Here is a 15,693-nt window from a genome sequence, read left to right on the forward strand (position 1 = left end):
AACTTATGCATGTAGTGTCCTCGTCCAGCTTTCATTAATAAATCCATTGTTATGATCAGCATAGATTAATGTGTGGCTTAAATTACATAGGCATCATGACATAGTGAGCAGATAAAGGCACAATTAATTGGTTTTAATAATATGAATATACCTATGTGATTACCTTTTAGGTTTGGGTTTTTTTGTTTGTTTTTATTTTTAAAAAAGACACTTTCCTGTATGCAGATAACGTGAAGAATAAATCATCCGAGGACAGTCCTTCCAGATGCTGTTGGCACGCCAGCTCGACTTTCCTCCCCGCAGATGACGCATGGCAGGGGCAGGGTACACCTCTTTGCTCTTTTCCTATTGAAAGACAAGTGTACTAATGCTGATACCTTTTTCAGTCTGTTTCCTAAGCCTCAAAAATCAGGCTCCACTTCCATTGTAGCTCATTAGCACAAGGCTGGTAGAGGTAAGGGAGAAATTCAGTCTGAGTCTGATTTTGGGCAGGTGCCCAGAGCTGCTGTGAGCTCGGTCAGAGCAGTAGGCACCCTGCGTGGGACTCTTGAGAAGGGCAAGAATGTGTATTTTATTTATCTTTTTACTTAGAAGGTGACAAAAAAGGGATGCAGTAGGTACAGTCTTGTTCGGTGCATACTGCTGTGCAAAGTGTAATTAGAGCTTCTGGGCAGACAGATGAGCTGTGGGGAGGCTCTCTGAAGGCTCCTGTAGCCCGGTGTCCTCTCTCCAACAATTGCACATAGCAGCTGCTGGTGGATAAGCACAGGAGCAAAGCAAGCACAGGGCGATCCCTCCCCACACCCAGCAGAGCGTGGTCAGGGACTTCCTGAGCCAGAAGCAACAGTATAGGCTCTGTGCTTCAAAAAAGCCCCACGTGTTAGCAATCATCTCAGATTACTGAATTTGTGAAATGAATTCAAAGTTGGGTTTGGTTTTCATAGCTGAAGCATTGTGTTTCCCTCCCTCCCTCCCATCACTGGGTGGGGAAGGTGGAGCTGAGTGGCCCCTTTCCAGGCAGCCCCCAGCCTGGGCTCAGTGGGGTGGCTGGGGAAGAGCCGCAGGGAGCACAGGGCGCTGCGAGAGCATGAGGTACCTTTGCCAGAACTTAAAATTTCCTCTAATACCCAGAACCCAGATGCAGGATCCTACTGCAGTGGCCTGTGGCAATGAGGATTTCAGTCTTTTTATGACTGGTAATGTGTTGGGTTTTTTTTTACTTTTAGAATCTATTTGAAAGGCCAGCATGAGTCCTGAGTGGCTGGAATAATTTGGCATGAACAGTGGTGGGTATTAGATGGCCTTTTCTCTTGACCTTTTGGTCAGGATTGAGTGAAGTATCTATTTATACCCCTGTTGTTGAGAGGCCTTACCCTGCTCTTGCAGGAATGATGGCTGACAAGCCAAGCAGACCCCTTCTTGCTCTAGCTGCTCTGATTGCCTTAACTACAGGAGAACCCAGAGTGGCTGAATGCATTGAGGAGAAAAGACTGCGGTCATCTTGCTTCTCTGCCCAGCAGTAACTGAGACTCTGCAGCAGACACACCAGTTTGGCCAACACAGGATTTTATAAATAGAACAGTTTGCTTTAAAAAAACCCAAAAAACACACAAAAAACCCCAACACCAAGCATTCCCTTCCCTTAGTGCTGTGTTTGTTTACCCCCACGTTGCTGCTGGTGAGCGCCCGGCCCTTTGTAACTTCTGAGCCTAGGCTTGCCTGCGCGGGAAGGAGGGAGGCAATGTAGGTAGCTCTTCAGCAGCGTTTCCGTGCATTGCATTTAGCACATGTCACACTTGGCACACTCTGGATTTGATCTGCAGTTGCAAAGACAGGCAGAGCTCCGCTTTTTCAGTATCGTGTCTGTCTGAGAGCAGAACAGATAGGAGCAAATTCAGCAGCTTGCTCTTGCAAACGTAGGAGCAAAAGCATTTTGATCGAAAGCAGAAGTGGAAGGATTTCTGCCTGCCTTACAGCTTCTTAGTAGTAGTAATTTTTTTCCTTTGAATCATCAGCCTTGATACTGATGCAGAGGGGAGTGTCACGAACACGTATTCCCTGAATTTAGATGAGGTAATGGTTGGCATTAAGGTCTGCGCTGCAGGCAAAATGAGCTCTTTGACAGTTAAACAAGGCCTGTTAGCTCTTGCAGGCCTGTGAACTAAAAAAAATGCCATTCATAACCTGAATATGAGCTGGGGTCATTTTATCAAATCCAGATCAGTACATTTAATGAGTCTCTTTGTTCCATGATGGGCTGGTACAGAAGAAGGAGCTGGATGCTGGACTCCTGCCTCTGCCCCAGCTCACGGAGCAGCCTTGGCCAGCTCCCCACTCTGCATTGGGTTATATTTTTGTGAAGTACCAGTAGTAATAACAACAGCCTAACCCACAAAAGGTTTGAGGCTTAAGTGTTATCGCAACTGAAAGCTTATACACATAGAAAGAGAGAGGGCGTTAGTAAGGGAAATGAGTGGTCACTGTGATATGGAAGTGTTTAAAAGACTGATAACTCGGGCTGGTTTCAAAACAACACACTGCTAGGTTGACATTTATGATACATATTGACAATGGTTAATTCTTAATCATTGTTACATCAGGAATGTATGCCCAGTTCTGGGCTCCCCAGTACAAGATGGGCATGGACATACTGGAGTGGGTCCAGCAGAGTCCATCATGTGTATGAACTCCTGATGGGGTGGTTGCCTCTGGTCTGCCCAGAGAGTGGGCAAGAGGCAGTGGGTATGAAATGAAGTATGGGAAATTCCATGTATACGTAGGAAAAAGCTTTTTTTTAATGGTGAGGCTGGTCAGGCAGCAGAACAGGTTGCCCAGAGAGGTTTCAGTCTCCACCCTTGGAGATACTCAAAATCCAGATGGCTACATCCCTGAGCAACCTGCTGTAGCTGAGCCTGCTGTGAGCAGCAGGGTGGGACTAGACAATCTCCAGAGGCCCCTTCCAACCTCAGCAATTCTGTAATCCTCATTACAGGATCATGACTCTGTCATCACCCATTGTCTCTGCATATTCAAACAATCAGTCCTTAGCAATCTAAGCCTTCATTAGCTAGGGCTATTCAGTGTCTTGGAGCTGAAGCCACATGGTTAGCACTGATGGCTGCAGTTCCTGCAGTCCCACCAGGAGGTTGAGGTGGCCAGGACTCTTCCATGAGAGAAGGAGGCCCCAAAGTGAGGAACTTGTTTCATCTTCATTTTTCCCTGCTCATCATTAGTGTTTGCATACTTTTCATCCCTGCCACAAAGAGAAAATAAAGAGGGGTTAATCTCTTCTGCTCCTGGCATAATTCATTTTATTTTAGAGCCTGGGAGCTGCTCTGGTTTCGCCAGGCACCTTTCTTGCTTGTTCTGCAAGGTTGTTCTGGCTCCTCCTGCTCTTCCTCCTGTGCTCCACTTCAACAGCTTTACTGCTTGCAGGTGTTTCCCAATACTGCCTTTGTGCACCTATACCACATGGCTGCTGCTGCCCCTTTGGTGACATTTATGTACTTATGCTTAGCTGCCTCACAAAATGCATTATAGGCTGTGGCTGGTTTTGCTGTTACAAAGTGTGTGACCTGCACAGTGCGGCCGGCTGGGCTGTTGTAGAGCGCTTGTGTCTGGTTCCAAGGCTAGCAAATACTAATTTTATCCCGTGCATCTGCTTCCGAGTGTAGTGGACCTGTGCTTTGGCAACAGTGCAGGGCAGTCTCACAAGATGCACATTCTGCTTCACAAATGCAGCACATCTCATGACCATAAGGACTGTCCTTTTACCTGTGACTTGGCATCTTCCCAATGAATCCTTCTTGATTGCCAAGGCAGATTTTCACTGAAACCTTCAGAAAGCTCCCATGTCTCCTGACTCCTATCCTTCCTTCTGTCCTGGGGTTAAAATGAATTTTAATTCTTTTGTTTCATGGGAATAAGCAACTTCTTTCAATTAAAAGAAATCTTCAGTCTGGGATTTATTTGATATTTTTGCATCTACTGAATTATGCTGGAGGAAGGTGCCAAATGAGGGACTCCCACATCCAGCTGTTGGTAGTAGAAATTTTGACCTGTAACACATAAATACAAGCTTCAGACTGGAAATTGTCTCTCTATTTGCACTGAATGGATTTCACTTGCTCTACAAGTGAGGGCTCAGAAAGGATTTGGGTTAGAACCGTGCTAATTACAGCCAACTGCCCTTTGCAAAGGGATGGGTTTTCTACAGCAGCCACAGAAGGACTTAGTGCCATAGACAATACGCAGCCCACTGACGATTTTGCGCTGCCAGATGAAGGGTTGCTTTCCCTTAGGTTTCTGCTGACCATATTGGGGAAGATCATGCCAAAGACGGATGCTGATAGCATAGAATCCGAACCTACAACTCTGGACTAGAAATGTTTTAATCCCTGTCTTGGTGACACAGAGTTTTGCTGCAGTAGTTTCCAGGTTTGTTTTCCAGGCCAGATAATTAGGTTCAGCCTGTAGAGTACTCTACTTTACCCTATCTATCAGCTGGCATAGAGAACCCGTTGACTGTCTCCTTTGACCAGATCATGCTGCTATGGCGCTCTGTTTGCCTGCTCCCCAATACCTCCCAGGGTGCAGCCGGCTGCTCCCTGGCATTGCCCAGGCAGCTGGAGACCAAGGGCATTTGGGTGGTTGGCACTGGGATAGATTTTCTGCCTGCAGAGGTGCTGGCAGCCTCCCTGATTTCTGACGACACCTTTAATGTAGTGCCCTTCAGGATCTTAGAAGTATCTTCATTATGTGGGGTATGTGGAAATCACCTTGGCCCTGAAATGCATGCTGCAAATGGGACATGTTTGCTGCCAGCAGGGAACAGAAAAATACAGCTTGGTCTGTGTGGAGCTGCTGGGGGACAGAGGTGGGTTGCAAGCAAGAACCTAGTTGGAAAATGGAATTTAACAGTACCACTTTTGTAAAAATGAACAGCAGGAATTACCAAAATGTTGGTCTATAGATGTGCTGGGAGAGATCATCTCCATTAGTGCCAAACCCATCAGGGGAGCAGGAGTACTTGCTGCTGTACAGCACATTCCTTTTTGTGGTCATGGTTTTCTTCTACTGAAGGAATTACTGACCAGTTTTAGCCTGTGAAAGAATTTATGACCCAAGTATAACCAGTTGCTGATTTAAAAATATTAGACAATATTCAAAGTTTAAAGCCATTCCAGGAGATGTCACTGTAGAAGGGAAATATGCTACACAACAGGAAAGGTTGTAAACCAGACCTCTAGGATAAGTACATTTAATCCAATTTTCCCATCAAATCCAACAAATTGTAAAGAATCTTATATCGCACTTAATTTTACTCTGAGTTGATTTTAAACACCCCTCGGACATAGTGCTTTGGGAAGAGTAGTTCTGAGACAAGGCAGAGTCACTGCTGCCTGGCCAAGCTTCATGCCTACCTGCATGACAAGGGCAAAGAATCATGAATGTAAGCCCATTGCAGGAAGTTGGCCATTAAAACTATTTTCATGCTTAAAAATAAATACATAAATATATTTTCTGAGAGATCAGAAGTTAAGTAAAAATGACAGTCATGGTTTCCAGTGTGTCTTCCTTAAGTTACAGTCCGTTTTGTGGCAGAGCTGCTGCCATGCAGCTCAGGAGGGACTGCCATTCCTGAAGTCTCGGTGCCATTTCACCAGTCCCTGTGTCATGCTGTGTACCTTCCTGGTAGCCAAAATTTGCCTCCTCTTTAGCAGTAGCAGCATGGTTTTGCCTTTATTTTTTGCTGCCATGGCACACTTGTAGTGCATTAGTGCAGAGGCAGAGTGTGCACTGCACAGGCTGAGGAGCTGGGACTTGCTGTGTCCTCACCCTGATGGACCTTGTGGCATAGTTATGGGATGGGGAGTGCAGGTTGGTATTGCCTTCAACCACGACAGCTAAATCCTCCAGGATTTGTGAGCCAGACCCTCAGGTAAACTGGGGAGAAGCAGCAGAAGCTTTTTGGTGATGCTATCCGATGATACAGCTTACACAAACTGTTCTTCAGACATTTAACTCATTCACGTGTTTTGTGCATCTCTCAAATATAGATGCATTCATTTACCTAAAATACTTAGACTATAATTTTATTGAGATTGCATGCAAAAATACTTGTTCCTATCCCTTTCGAAGAAGGAAAGAAATACTGTCTATGTACAGGACAGGGATTTTAAACCGAGAAACTTGAACGATGTTTATAATCACGTTTATAACATTTGGCAGCAAACTCAACAGAGCAACTTTTTGGAAACAGTTTTCTTTTATCATCCCCAGAATGCTTTTGGTTTTGGCCCTGCTTCAACTAGAAGTTTATCCATCCAGCTTGGGACTTTTTTGTATTTGTTCTTATTTTAAGAGACGCGATCAGCTAAAAGTTATTATTATATGTTGTGTTTTCAAAGTCTTTCTCCCTGTTAGGATAATATTTAAGATTGTTACATTCAAACCATTAAAAAATAATCAAATGGTCCTTTCAACATCTTATGCTGATTTATCTGCGTTTTTGCACTTCATTCAGTTTGGGCAAAGGAATTAGACTGGTCTGTTTTGCCTTCTTGCCTGAGGATCAATTTGCCATGCTTTGTGGAGAGGCAACTGAGGGCTTGTGGCCAGATTTTCAAAGCTACCAGATTCTGCCAGGTACAGAAACCTAAAAGATTTTCAAAAGTTTTTTGCCTAGACCCCATGAAATGATCAGAATTGATGCAGGGTAGGTGTTACCTGTTTCATGCATATTTAGAGTTGCATGTTAGGGAGCTTTGGAAATCGATGCTGTGATGGTGACTTTCTGGCTTACATTCAAGAAAAGAAAATGGAAAAGGAAGATAAAGTCAAGAATGCACTTGATTCTAATTTTTTATAGGAAAGAAAACACCAATGAGCATTAACAAATGCACAAATCCTTTGCTAATATTACTCTTCCATACAAATAATTGCCCTGAGGATGGTGTGTTGCAGTGAGTGGAAGACCCTGCTGTGTCTGCCAATGTTTCTGGTTATGCCTGAATCCTTCTCCATGAAATTAGAAGAAAATGTTTGACAAGCCATGCTATTAGTTTTGTAAAGCTTCTTTTCTTGAAGCGCAGGCTGGAAGGGCTGGAAGGGTTTTTGTTCCTGTGTGTGTTTTTCTGACATTCTTTAATTTTCCTCCTGTCCTGAAGAGTGCAGTCACTAATTGTGAATTAGCAGTCAATGTATACTTTTTTTAATATGTTGAAGACACATGTGCATACATGCACATCCAGACATCCCACTGGCAAGTAGAAAGATGACAGATATTCTTTGCAGCATTTGTGTTACTAGTGTGAGCCTGGGAAATAGTATGGATTTGAACATAACTCATTCATATGTTGTCTTAATAGAAGATCCTTCAGCGATTGACCTAGACTCTGACTGGAAGGCTCCCATGGAAGAGTGGGGAAACTGGACAGGAGATGAGGAGCATCAGACAGGGGACAAGAAGGAGAAGGTGAGGCAGTGGTGCTGATGACCAGGGGAGACCTGCTCCACTGGGGTCAGTCTCAGCCAGACTGGGGTGTGGAGTTCACCCCTAGAGCTGGGCTTGTCTGGTTGTGGGAGCTTTCTCATGCTGGGATGAGGTGCTTGGCGTGGTCACTCCCCTGACATGTCTGAGATAGCTGGAGCTGGAAGACACACTTGCAGGATGTGTGAGATGAGTTGGGAGTTGGCTGGTTCTGGGGGTTCATCATCTTGATTGCATTGCTGTCCTGAGCAGCAAACATCGGGTGTTTGCCATCTTATGTGAATGCACTCTTTCTACTGCTGCTGACCTTCCTGAATACCTGCAGCTTAAAAGAGGTGTAGAGTCCACAGCTGACACCAGCCTTCACACCATCTCAGGCAGCTGGGACATATTTATTTGAGAGGGTTTGCTGATAGTGATACAGTCATAGCTTGGGTGGAGAGGTAGAAGCAGAAGGCTTGCTGTTTAGTTGCTTTGTAGAAGCTCAGGAGAATGTCCTTCTTTGGCAGCAGTGCAAAGAGCGTGCTGAGCTTTTTGCAAACAGCTGTCTTAAGCTGAGGTGTGTACCTTATCCAGAGAGAAACCCTGCTTGTACACTGTCAGCACACACTCCTGGAGGTAATCAGTTTTCCTGAAAAAAACATGAATCAGCTGTCTTAGGCCTCTTCTTATAAAATTAGGCCTCTTCTTATAAAATCTCTGATGCTTTCAGGATTTGCCAAAAGGCAAAGCAGGCATTCATTTCTGCCTTTCTGGACTCGAAAGCAAAACACAGCGGAAGAAGAAGAAAACTGAAGTGAAGGAAGCAAGGGGTGGAGCTGGACTGAGGCATGTGAGTATTTTGTACTCCCAGGGTAGCGTCTGGTTTTCCAAGAGCAGAGGGGGATGTCTTCTCCATTAAGATGATGTGACCTAAGGGGGGCTTTTCTTCCTGTCCATCTTCTGGCTTCCTCTTCTCTTTCCTCCCTGCCCTCCCATAAAAGAAGGGTGAACACAGTGAGTTTTTGCAACATGGTATTCCCTAACATATTTACAAAACGGTTTGATTTTGCAATGCAGAGAGGAGCAGATGGCTTTAATCATGGAAGAAAAAATGCTTTCTCAGGCAAATGCACTCCAAGTTCAGTGTACAACTGGGCTGTGTTTTATCTATGGCAGAAGGTCACCTGGAGATATTAACAATAATGGTTCCCAAAAACCAGTGAAGATAAAGGTAGACTAATGTTATAGCACTGAAAAGCTTATTGAGTGTAAAATGTCTGAGTGCAACAGAGAAAGGCTGCGGAAAATGTCAGCTCATTTGGGATGGGAAGTACAAAGGAACAGTGTCGACTGGGTTTTGGATCAGTCCTTGGCTGTGATGTCCTTGCTGCTCAGTGAAATGAGAAATGGTGGAGGGGTGGGACCCCCAAAATGTCCTAATTATTTTTCATTCACTTGTCACTGAATATGTTGTTCTGGACTCGTACAGCTGCGTAGTATCATTTGTCTTCCCCTCATACCCACTGTGGTCTCTCCTGATCCTTGGGACAATTTTGCTCCCTGAACTCGTGATGCTCCCATTTTAAGGGAGAAGCTTTTAACTAACTCGCTGACCACAATCCACATGGTCATTAGGACAGCACATCAGTTACCGGAGTGCTGCCAGGTCACTCTCTCTCTTGCACATCCAATTAGTTGCTTTAGCTTTGTCCTTAATGAATAATCTTAATAGTGCTGTTCAGACTCCTCAGCACAGCACTGTTTCTTCTGGCATGTTTATGATGGGCCAGGAGGAGCTCATGTTGTACATCAGCCCCAAATGTTGGTGTCTGCTGCTGTGCAAGCTCATCCTTCTGAGATGGACATTAAAAAATTAAATTACTTATGAAGCCAGATATACAAAGGTGCTCATCACACTCCCTGTGCTGCCTCTAGTATTTCTGTGGACTGTGGTCATTTAGCTGTCAGTGGGCACATCTTAGTCTTCAGTCTCACTATACAATTACAGTATTTTCACCTCAATATATCCTGCTGTTTTTCTATTCACTGGGGGAAACAAGGGGAAAGATGGTAATGAAAGACAATTTCAACACTTTAATCCCTTCTAAAACAAATAAACAGGAGGTGGGTAGATGATGTGCCAGAATATTCTAATCATTTAAAACCTAATTTGTCCTGCAGTTTCTTTAAATACCCTAATTCCCCCCAATAATGACATTTTCTCTCATATTTTGTACTCGCATATGCTTCGTTTAACTCATATGCTTAGTGAAGCATATTGTTTCAATTAAGCCCCAGCAAGGTTTGGAAACAAGAATGGAAGAAGGCCCAAGGGACTTGATATCTACAAAACATAGCAGTGATGCAGTCTGTGCTTCCTTAAAAAAATCCTTGGACGTTGCTAATAATTCACCCAATAACGGTAAGCGATTGTTTTTGCACATCTGATGAATTTTGGTTTCAGAATAATGCGCAATCTGAGAAGCGTTCACAGATGCATTTTTACGTGAATATGCGAATGCTTCTCCTTTAGCTGTATGTGTTAATTCTTAGAGAGGCTCTGTTATATTTCTTTCTGTGACAAATACCTGTTCCTCCTCCTGCCAGAGTTAATGAGCAAAATTGCTATTCCATTTAGTGGGAGTAATTTTTGCACAGCACTTTTAAATGTGAAACGGAAGCAAATGTATGTGTGAGTCAGAGCCCACTAAAAATATTCAAAGCCCTCCCCATGACTTTGGATTATCTTTGTTAAGTAGGTGGCCCCTGTAAAACACATCTAAGAACCCCAAAATACCCTTCTTCAGGCAGAAAGCCAGCAGTTCCCAGGGACATGATTGCACGTGGAAGGTTTGTGCACTGGCCCCTGTTGTTTGTATGACAGACATACCTGGAAAAAAGGAGAGGAGGAAGAGGAAGAAAATGAAGAAAGAGACTTGAGGGAGCTGTGCGGCTGCCAGAGTGACAACCCAATGGGGCAGGCATGCTGATGAGCTGCAAGGATTCTGCTTTCTGCGATGCTGCGCTGACCCCACAGTAAAGAGAGGCTCTAGGAGACCTCCCAGCGGGAGGAAGAGAAGAGGAGCAGTGAGCCAGAGAGCGTGAGTGTGTGAGAGAACGGAGAGAATGAGCACGCTGTGCACAGGAGGTGGCGTTGAAACAGTGTGGCTGTTCATTACAAACTGCTGCCCTTGATTAAAAGCTGTTGAATGGATTTTGACTGGTTGCATTAAGTCCTTTCAGTTTTTCACTGTCATGTTGTTTGTCAACTTGTAATGTTATATGCCATTGTAGAAATGGTTGGGATGTACCTGACCGTGATTGTACTTAATTTTCATGGAGAGTCCACTGGCTAGTCTGGTCTCCTCTGGCGTTTTTGCAGAGGTGCTCATCAACAGGCTAGTAATGTACAGAAGGAAGCGCTGTTCAGAGACAAAGGGAGAATAACATGGATTGTTCTCAAACCTCCTGAATCTTTTAAATCCTTGTTGGCTGCTACAGTCAGCTTTTTGCCTCGTACCTTGACATATTTATACTTTTCACCCCACGTCAGACTACCTTGCTCCACAAGGGGAAATTTCTAAAGGAGGTTTTAAACTTATATGGAAAGATGGTCTAAACCCTTTTTTTCTCCTCAGATTTCATGGTGGGCTAAAGTTTAAAGTCTGTATGTCCAAAGCATGTTGCATTTGTACTTATAGTAGACTGAAGTAACTTTTTGAAATAATTTTTCTTAATCTGATGTTTGGAAGTTTTTATCATTTTGTTACTTAAATATTCTAATATAAACTACATTTGTGAATGAATTTTTTTGAAATGTCATTTTAATATTTATTGAAGAGTGTGTATTTCTCATCATCAGAGGGTTTATAATATGGAGGAGGGATACAGCTGAATGTTGTGGTTTATAAATAACACCAAGCTGACACCACTAAAAGCTGAAGCCCTTTATCCCTAGAGGAGCAGCAGCTTTGGCGTTAGCTGTGAGGGTTTCTTCAGATGGTCCTGAGACTGTGCCTCCACCTGACCCCTCCTAGAAGTGCTGCCTTGAAGGATGAGATAGTGATTGTCAAATCTCCATCTGCATTTGACTTTGTGCCTTTGGAGACTGTGTGGGAAGATTATGGTACTAATGCATGTTAAACGTATACACGTTCAGTTTGTAGGCATTGGGCTGATGCTGTGAAACTCATTTCACACAGGACACTGAGTAACCAGGGATGTTAATGGCTTTAAAGCCCTACAGCAGCACTCCTGTTTGCGTCACTGAGCCAGAGGAGAGCTCTGTGCTTCTGCCATCACAGCCACCCAGTCCCTGATGCTGGCTTGTCTGAGCTTTACCTGCAGCTCAACACTTTTACCCGATAGCCTTCATCTGTTGCACAGCTGTCAAAGCAGCTGTGTCCTTCAGAGGAGCAATTAGTTGCAGCAATGTATTTGTGTTTGGAGTTTAGCTACTATATGTTAAAGGGCAGTTCCCTTGTACTGCGATTTTTGGGGTAGCTAGCTGTACAGTATGCCCTGAAATTTAGCACAGCAGGATTGTTTCAGACAGATGGGTAAGGGGTAATCTTAACTGATGCCACTTAGCAGCCCACTAAGTGTCTAGAATCTGCAAGTCTTGGTGTTTGTGTCTCAGTGTAGGGGAAATATAGGCAGTTTATGAATGGACTGAATAAACCAAAGAGCTTTTATCTGGAAAGTAACTGGTTTGGAGCAGATGCATAACAAGAAAATACATAGCCTCACTGGAGAAACAAGTACAGCAAGTTCAAGGATTTAGAAGATGTGTTAATGAGTATGTGGGTAATGAGTAAAGTTCTGCTATCTCTGAAGCCAATGGAAAACATTCATTGACCTCATTGGGGCCAGGATGTTGCCCAAGGTCTTTGTTTAGCATTGAAGATAACCTCTGTCATCCAAAAAAAAAAAAAATGAAGGAGATAAAGAGAAGCTCACAAGATTGGTAGACTCCAGATTGCTTCTGCTTTTTTTCTCTATATCTGCTTGAAAACTTTTTGATGTCTGTGTAATTATATTTTATTTCAACATGTGACAGTATTTCAAATGTTCATTGTTTTTATAATAAAAAAATCAGAACTTTTGCCCAAAGACCAGCAGTCATGAATAATTTTATTTAATTAGTTTGTATGTGTGTGAGTAAGAGACCATGTTTTTGGCTAAAAACATTTCATTTTCAAGCTTCTAAAGAGGTACTGTAAATGTTTTTTAAAAGATTTCCTTCATTTGAACCCTTTCATGTTTAGGAAATTCTCATTACAATCTTCTGTTGTTGAGTCAAAGAACAACCAACACCTGTAACACTGACAAATTGACTATGGTGCTGATGACAAACAGCAGTAAATTATATTACCCAGTTTTTCTGTCAAATGATCAGTACCACTGTTACTGACATCAGTGGTATCAGGAGACCTGTGTTTTTCTTCTGGCTCCACTGTTTCACAGATGGGAAGTCATCACCGTAATACGGATGGGTATATACAGTCAGTAGTTTATAGCAGCACATTATTTAATACCACACTCTAATGCAGGCAAAGAAAATACACCCCTACAACTAAATACTGTTGATCATAGGCTTTCCTAAATAATTGCAAAGCTCTCTTCAGGGCAAATTTGGAGGCAGGGTCCTGTTTGTGTGATTCATCGGTACCACTGCTGCAAGTAGTGAGGAAGGGTGTTGGGCACTATTTGGTTGGTACGGCTGCGGTAGCGCCGTGAGCCTTTCTGTGGCACATCCCCCAGCACTGCTGCTACACGTCTCCCAGGGACGGGAAAGTCTGTCTGGTTCCTCAGTGAATGGACTGAGTTTAAAAAAACAACCAAACCAAAACACAGAGCACTCAGCAACTGCTGTTAACTTCCATTCTTTTACTTCCTAGACCTCAGACACTGAAAAATCATCACTCAGCTTAACAGGTCAACTTTGCAGATGACCAGCACCTTTGAAAAGCAGACCTTTGAGCCCCTTATGAAATTCCCCTTCCTTTCATCACTGCGTGTCCAGGCTACTCTCTGGTTTCTATGCTTTTAAGACGTGTCCTCTTCTCTTCTGTGAGAATTAACCATTTGGAGCAGATCATCAGGCTGCTATGCTGCTTCTGGCACTGAGAGTGTTAAACAATTGCACTTGATACACTCATTCTCCTAGTCGCTGACCTTTACTAGCTGGAGACTAGCATAAGTCCTCAGGAGATACAACATCCCTACAACAAGCTGTAGCATTACTTGTGCTATAGCTGAACGTTTTTATTCTCCACGTAACTTATCCCTTAGAAGGGTAAATCCAGAGTAGCCTCTCTTTAGTCATGCATCAACCCAGTGTAGTCTTAATTGCCAGTTCATGGGCCAGATCCAGTTGGCTCCCCTGCCTTCTCCCTAAGCAACTTATTAGTTGCTTGAATGGCACATGCCTCAGGAACAGCCAAAAGCTCTCCCTGTGACTGCAGAGAGCCCAGCGGCTGGAAATCAAGCCTCTGGAGCAGCCTTGGCGTGGGAGGTGGGATGAAGTGTGGCTGGGAGAACACCTATGATCTGGTTATGAGCAAGCAATTAATTGTTACAGCAGCAGCTGCAAATGATGAAATACAGTGCTTTAAGTTTCAACTTTCTCTTAAACTCCTGCTGCTCTATTTTTGTAATGATGCTCTTTCTTGTGGGAAGCATTTTGAAGGTGGAAGATTGGCTATATCCCTAATAATAGGGCCATATCCGTAAGAGATGGGTCCATGAGACGGTATCTCAGGCATTAAGATGTGGTTAATGCTGTAATTGATGAACTCCTGACCTATAAAGCTGTGTTTACTCATAGACAGACTGCAGTATGCAGATGCAGAAGCTGAAGCTTTGTTTCACGCTCAAACGCCGGTGTAACACCATCAGGGTTAAGTGGGCCAACTGCTGAGAGGAATTTGGCCTGCTGTTCCATAATTATCTGCAACTGATCATTGTAATCATCTATAATTATCAAGGTTCCACCCAATCTGCAGATCAGTGGCACAGCTGACATATCTGCATGAGCTGAGTATCAGGCAGACATGCTAATTGCTTGGCAGAAAACAATTTATTTACTATGCTAACAACACAGGCCTGCTCCGTAATACCGACTATTTTTTAAGAGTAGCTGGCTCCTTGTGAGGAGAGAGGGGGTTTTAAGTCATGGGCTACAAAGAGCAGATACAGGAAATCTTGTCCTTCTTCTGTGATTGTACTGAACCATACCCAGGGGTCTTTTCAAGGCAAATTGAACTTTCCAGCATGTGCCATCCCTGACATTCAGCTCCGCAGATGTTCTCATCTGCAAAGGAAGCGTCCTCCCGTACTGAAAAGACACTGTAATGCATTAGTCTCAGAAACAAACTCCCTGTGTCTTCTTGGGAAGAGGCCACCATAACAATAATTAACTCTTGTATCACCCCATCAAGAGAATATTAGAAACTTGCTAAACTTTATTTCCTGTCAAACTTTGCTTTCTCTTTGCATGCACTGGTTTCCTTTGGTGGTGGTTCTGTGTAGTGCGAGTTAGAGAGATGTGATAAATTACTTTATCGAGCACTTCTGGCCACAGCAACTGCCTGCCACTGTGTTCCTCCTGGAAATCTTTGCTGACGTTCCCAGATTGCAAACCCACTCAAAGAGCCACTGTGTAAAGAAATAACCAGAAGGTAACTCTTCCTACTTCCCTGAGTGGGTAGCGTTCGGGTCCTCAGGCTCCTCCTGTTCACCCTGGCTTGGCAGGGTTCATGGAGAGGCAAGTCCAGGCTGAGGGCTGGAAGGGGGAGACTGTCAGGAAGTACAGGACTGTTCCCATTTCCAGCACTCACTTTTGGTCATGTGAAAGTACTGAGATATCTGAAATTGCAAGTATCATTTTAGATTATGCTATTTTTAGACATTTTTATATATTCTCAGCTCTATGAAGGCTGATATAAATGAACCATGGCTTTTTTAGTTTAACAGATTTTGATTCTCTAAATGAATACAAGAATTTTTATTCAGTGTTTGATATTCAGAAAACCTTAGCGTACAGTGAGTAACCCAGAAACAGTCTTGTGCTAATAAAAGTTTTGCGTCATGCTGTCATATTTTAGCTGCTTTTCTAACCCTGACTTTCTGATCCATCTGTTACAAGTTAAAAGGTTTGGAACTGAGTTAAATTGACTCTTGCTGGTAAAAGATAATTCATATTGTTAACAGCAATC

General features: G+C 43.5%; 1 protein-coding gene across 1 annotated transcript in view; it reads left to right on the forward strand.

Annotated features, from left to right (window-relative positions):
- The window catches only part of LOC141941604 (uncharacterized), a 30,763-nt gene extending 18,177 nt beyond the window's left edge, over positions 1 to 12,586 (forward strand). Inside the window, exons 8-12 of the mRNA XM_074864578.1 lie at positions 226 to 324; positions 7,371 to 7,477; positions 8,205 to 8,324; positions 9,767 to 9,896; positions 10,359 to 12,586. Of these exons, the coding sequence (XP_074720679.1) occupies positions 226 to 324; positions 7,371 to 7,477; positions 8,205 to 8,324; positions 9,767 to 9,896; positions 10,359 to 10,414 (512 nt within the window). The 3' untranslated portion in view covers positions 10,415 to 12,586. The remainder of the gene's footprint in view (positions 1 to 225; positions 325 to 7,370; positions 7,478 to 8,204; positions 8,325 to 9,766; positions 9,897 to 10,358) is intronic.
- The last annotated feature ends 3,107 nt before the right edge of the window (positions 12,587 to 15,693 follow it).

This window comes from Strix uralensis, chromosome 3 (genome assembly GCF_047716275.1).
Source record: "Strix uralensis isolate ZFMK-TIS-50842 chromosome 3, bStrUra1, whole genome shotgun sequence".
NCBI classification, from domain to species: Eukaryota; Metazoa; Chordata; class Aves; order Strigiformes; family Strigidae; genus Strix; species Strix uralensis.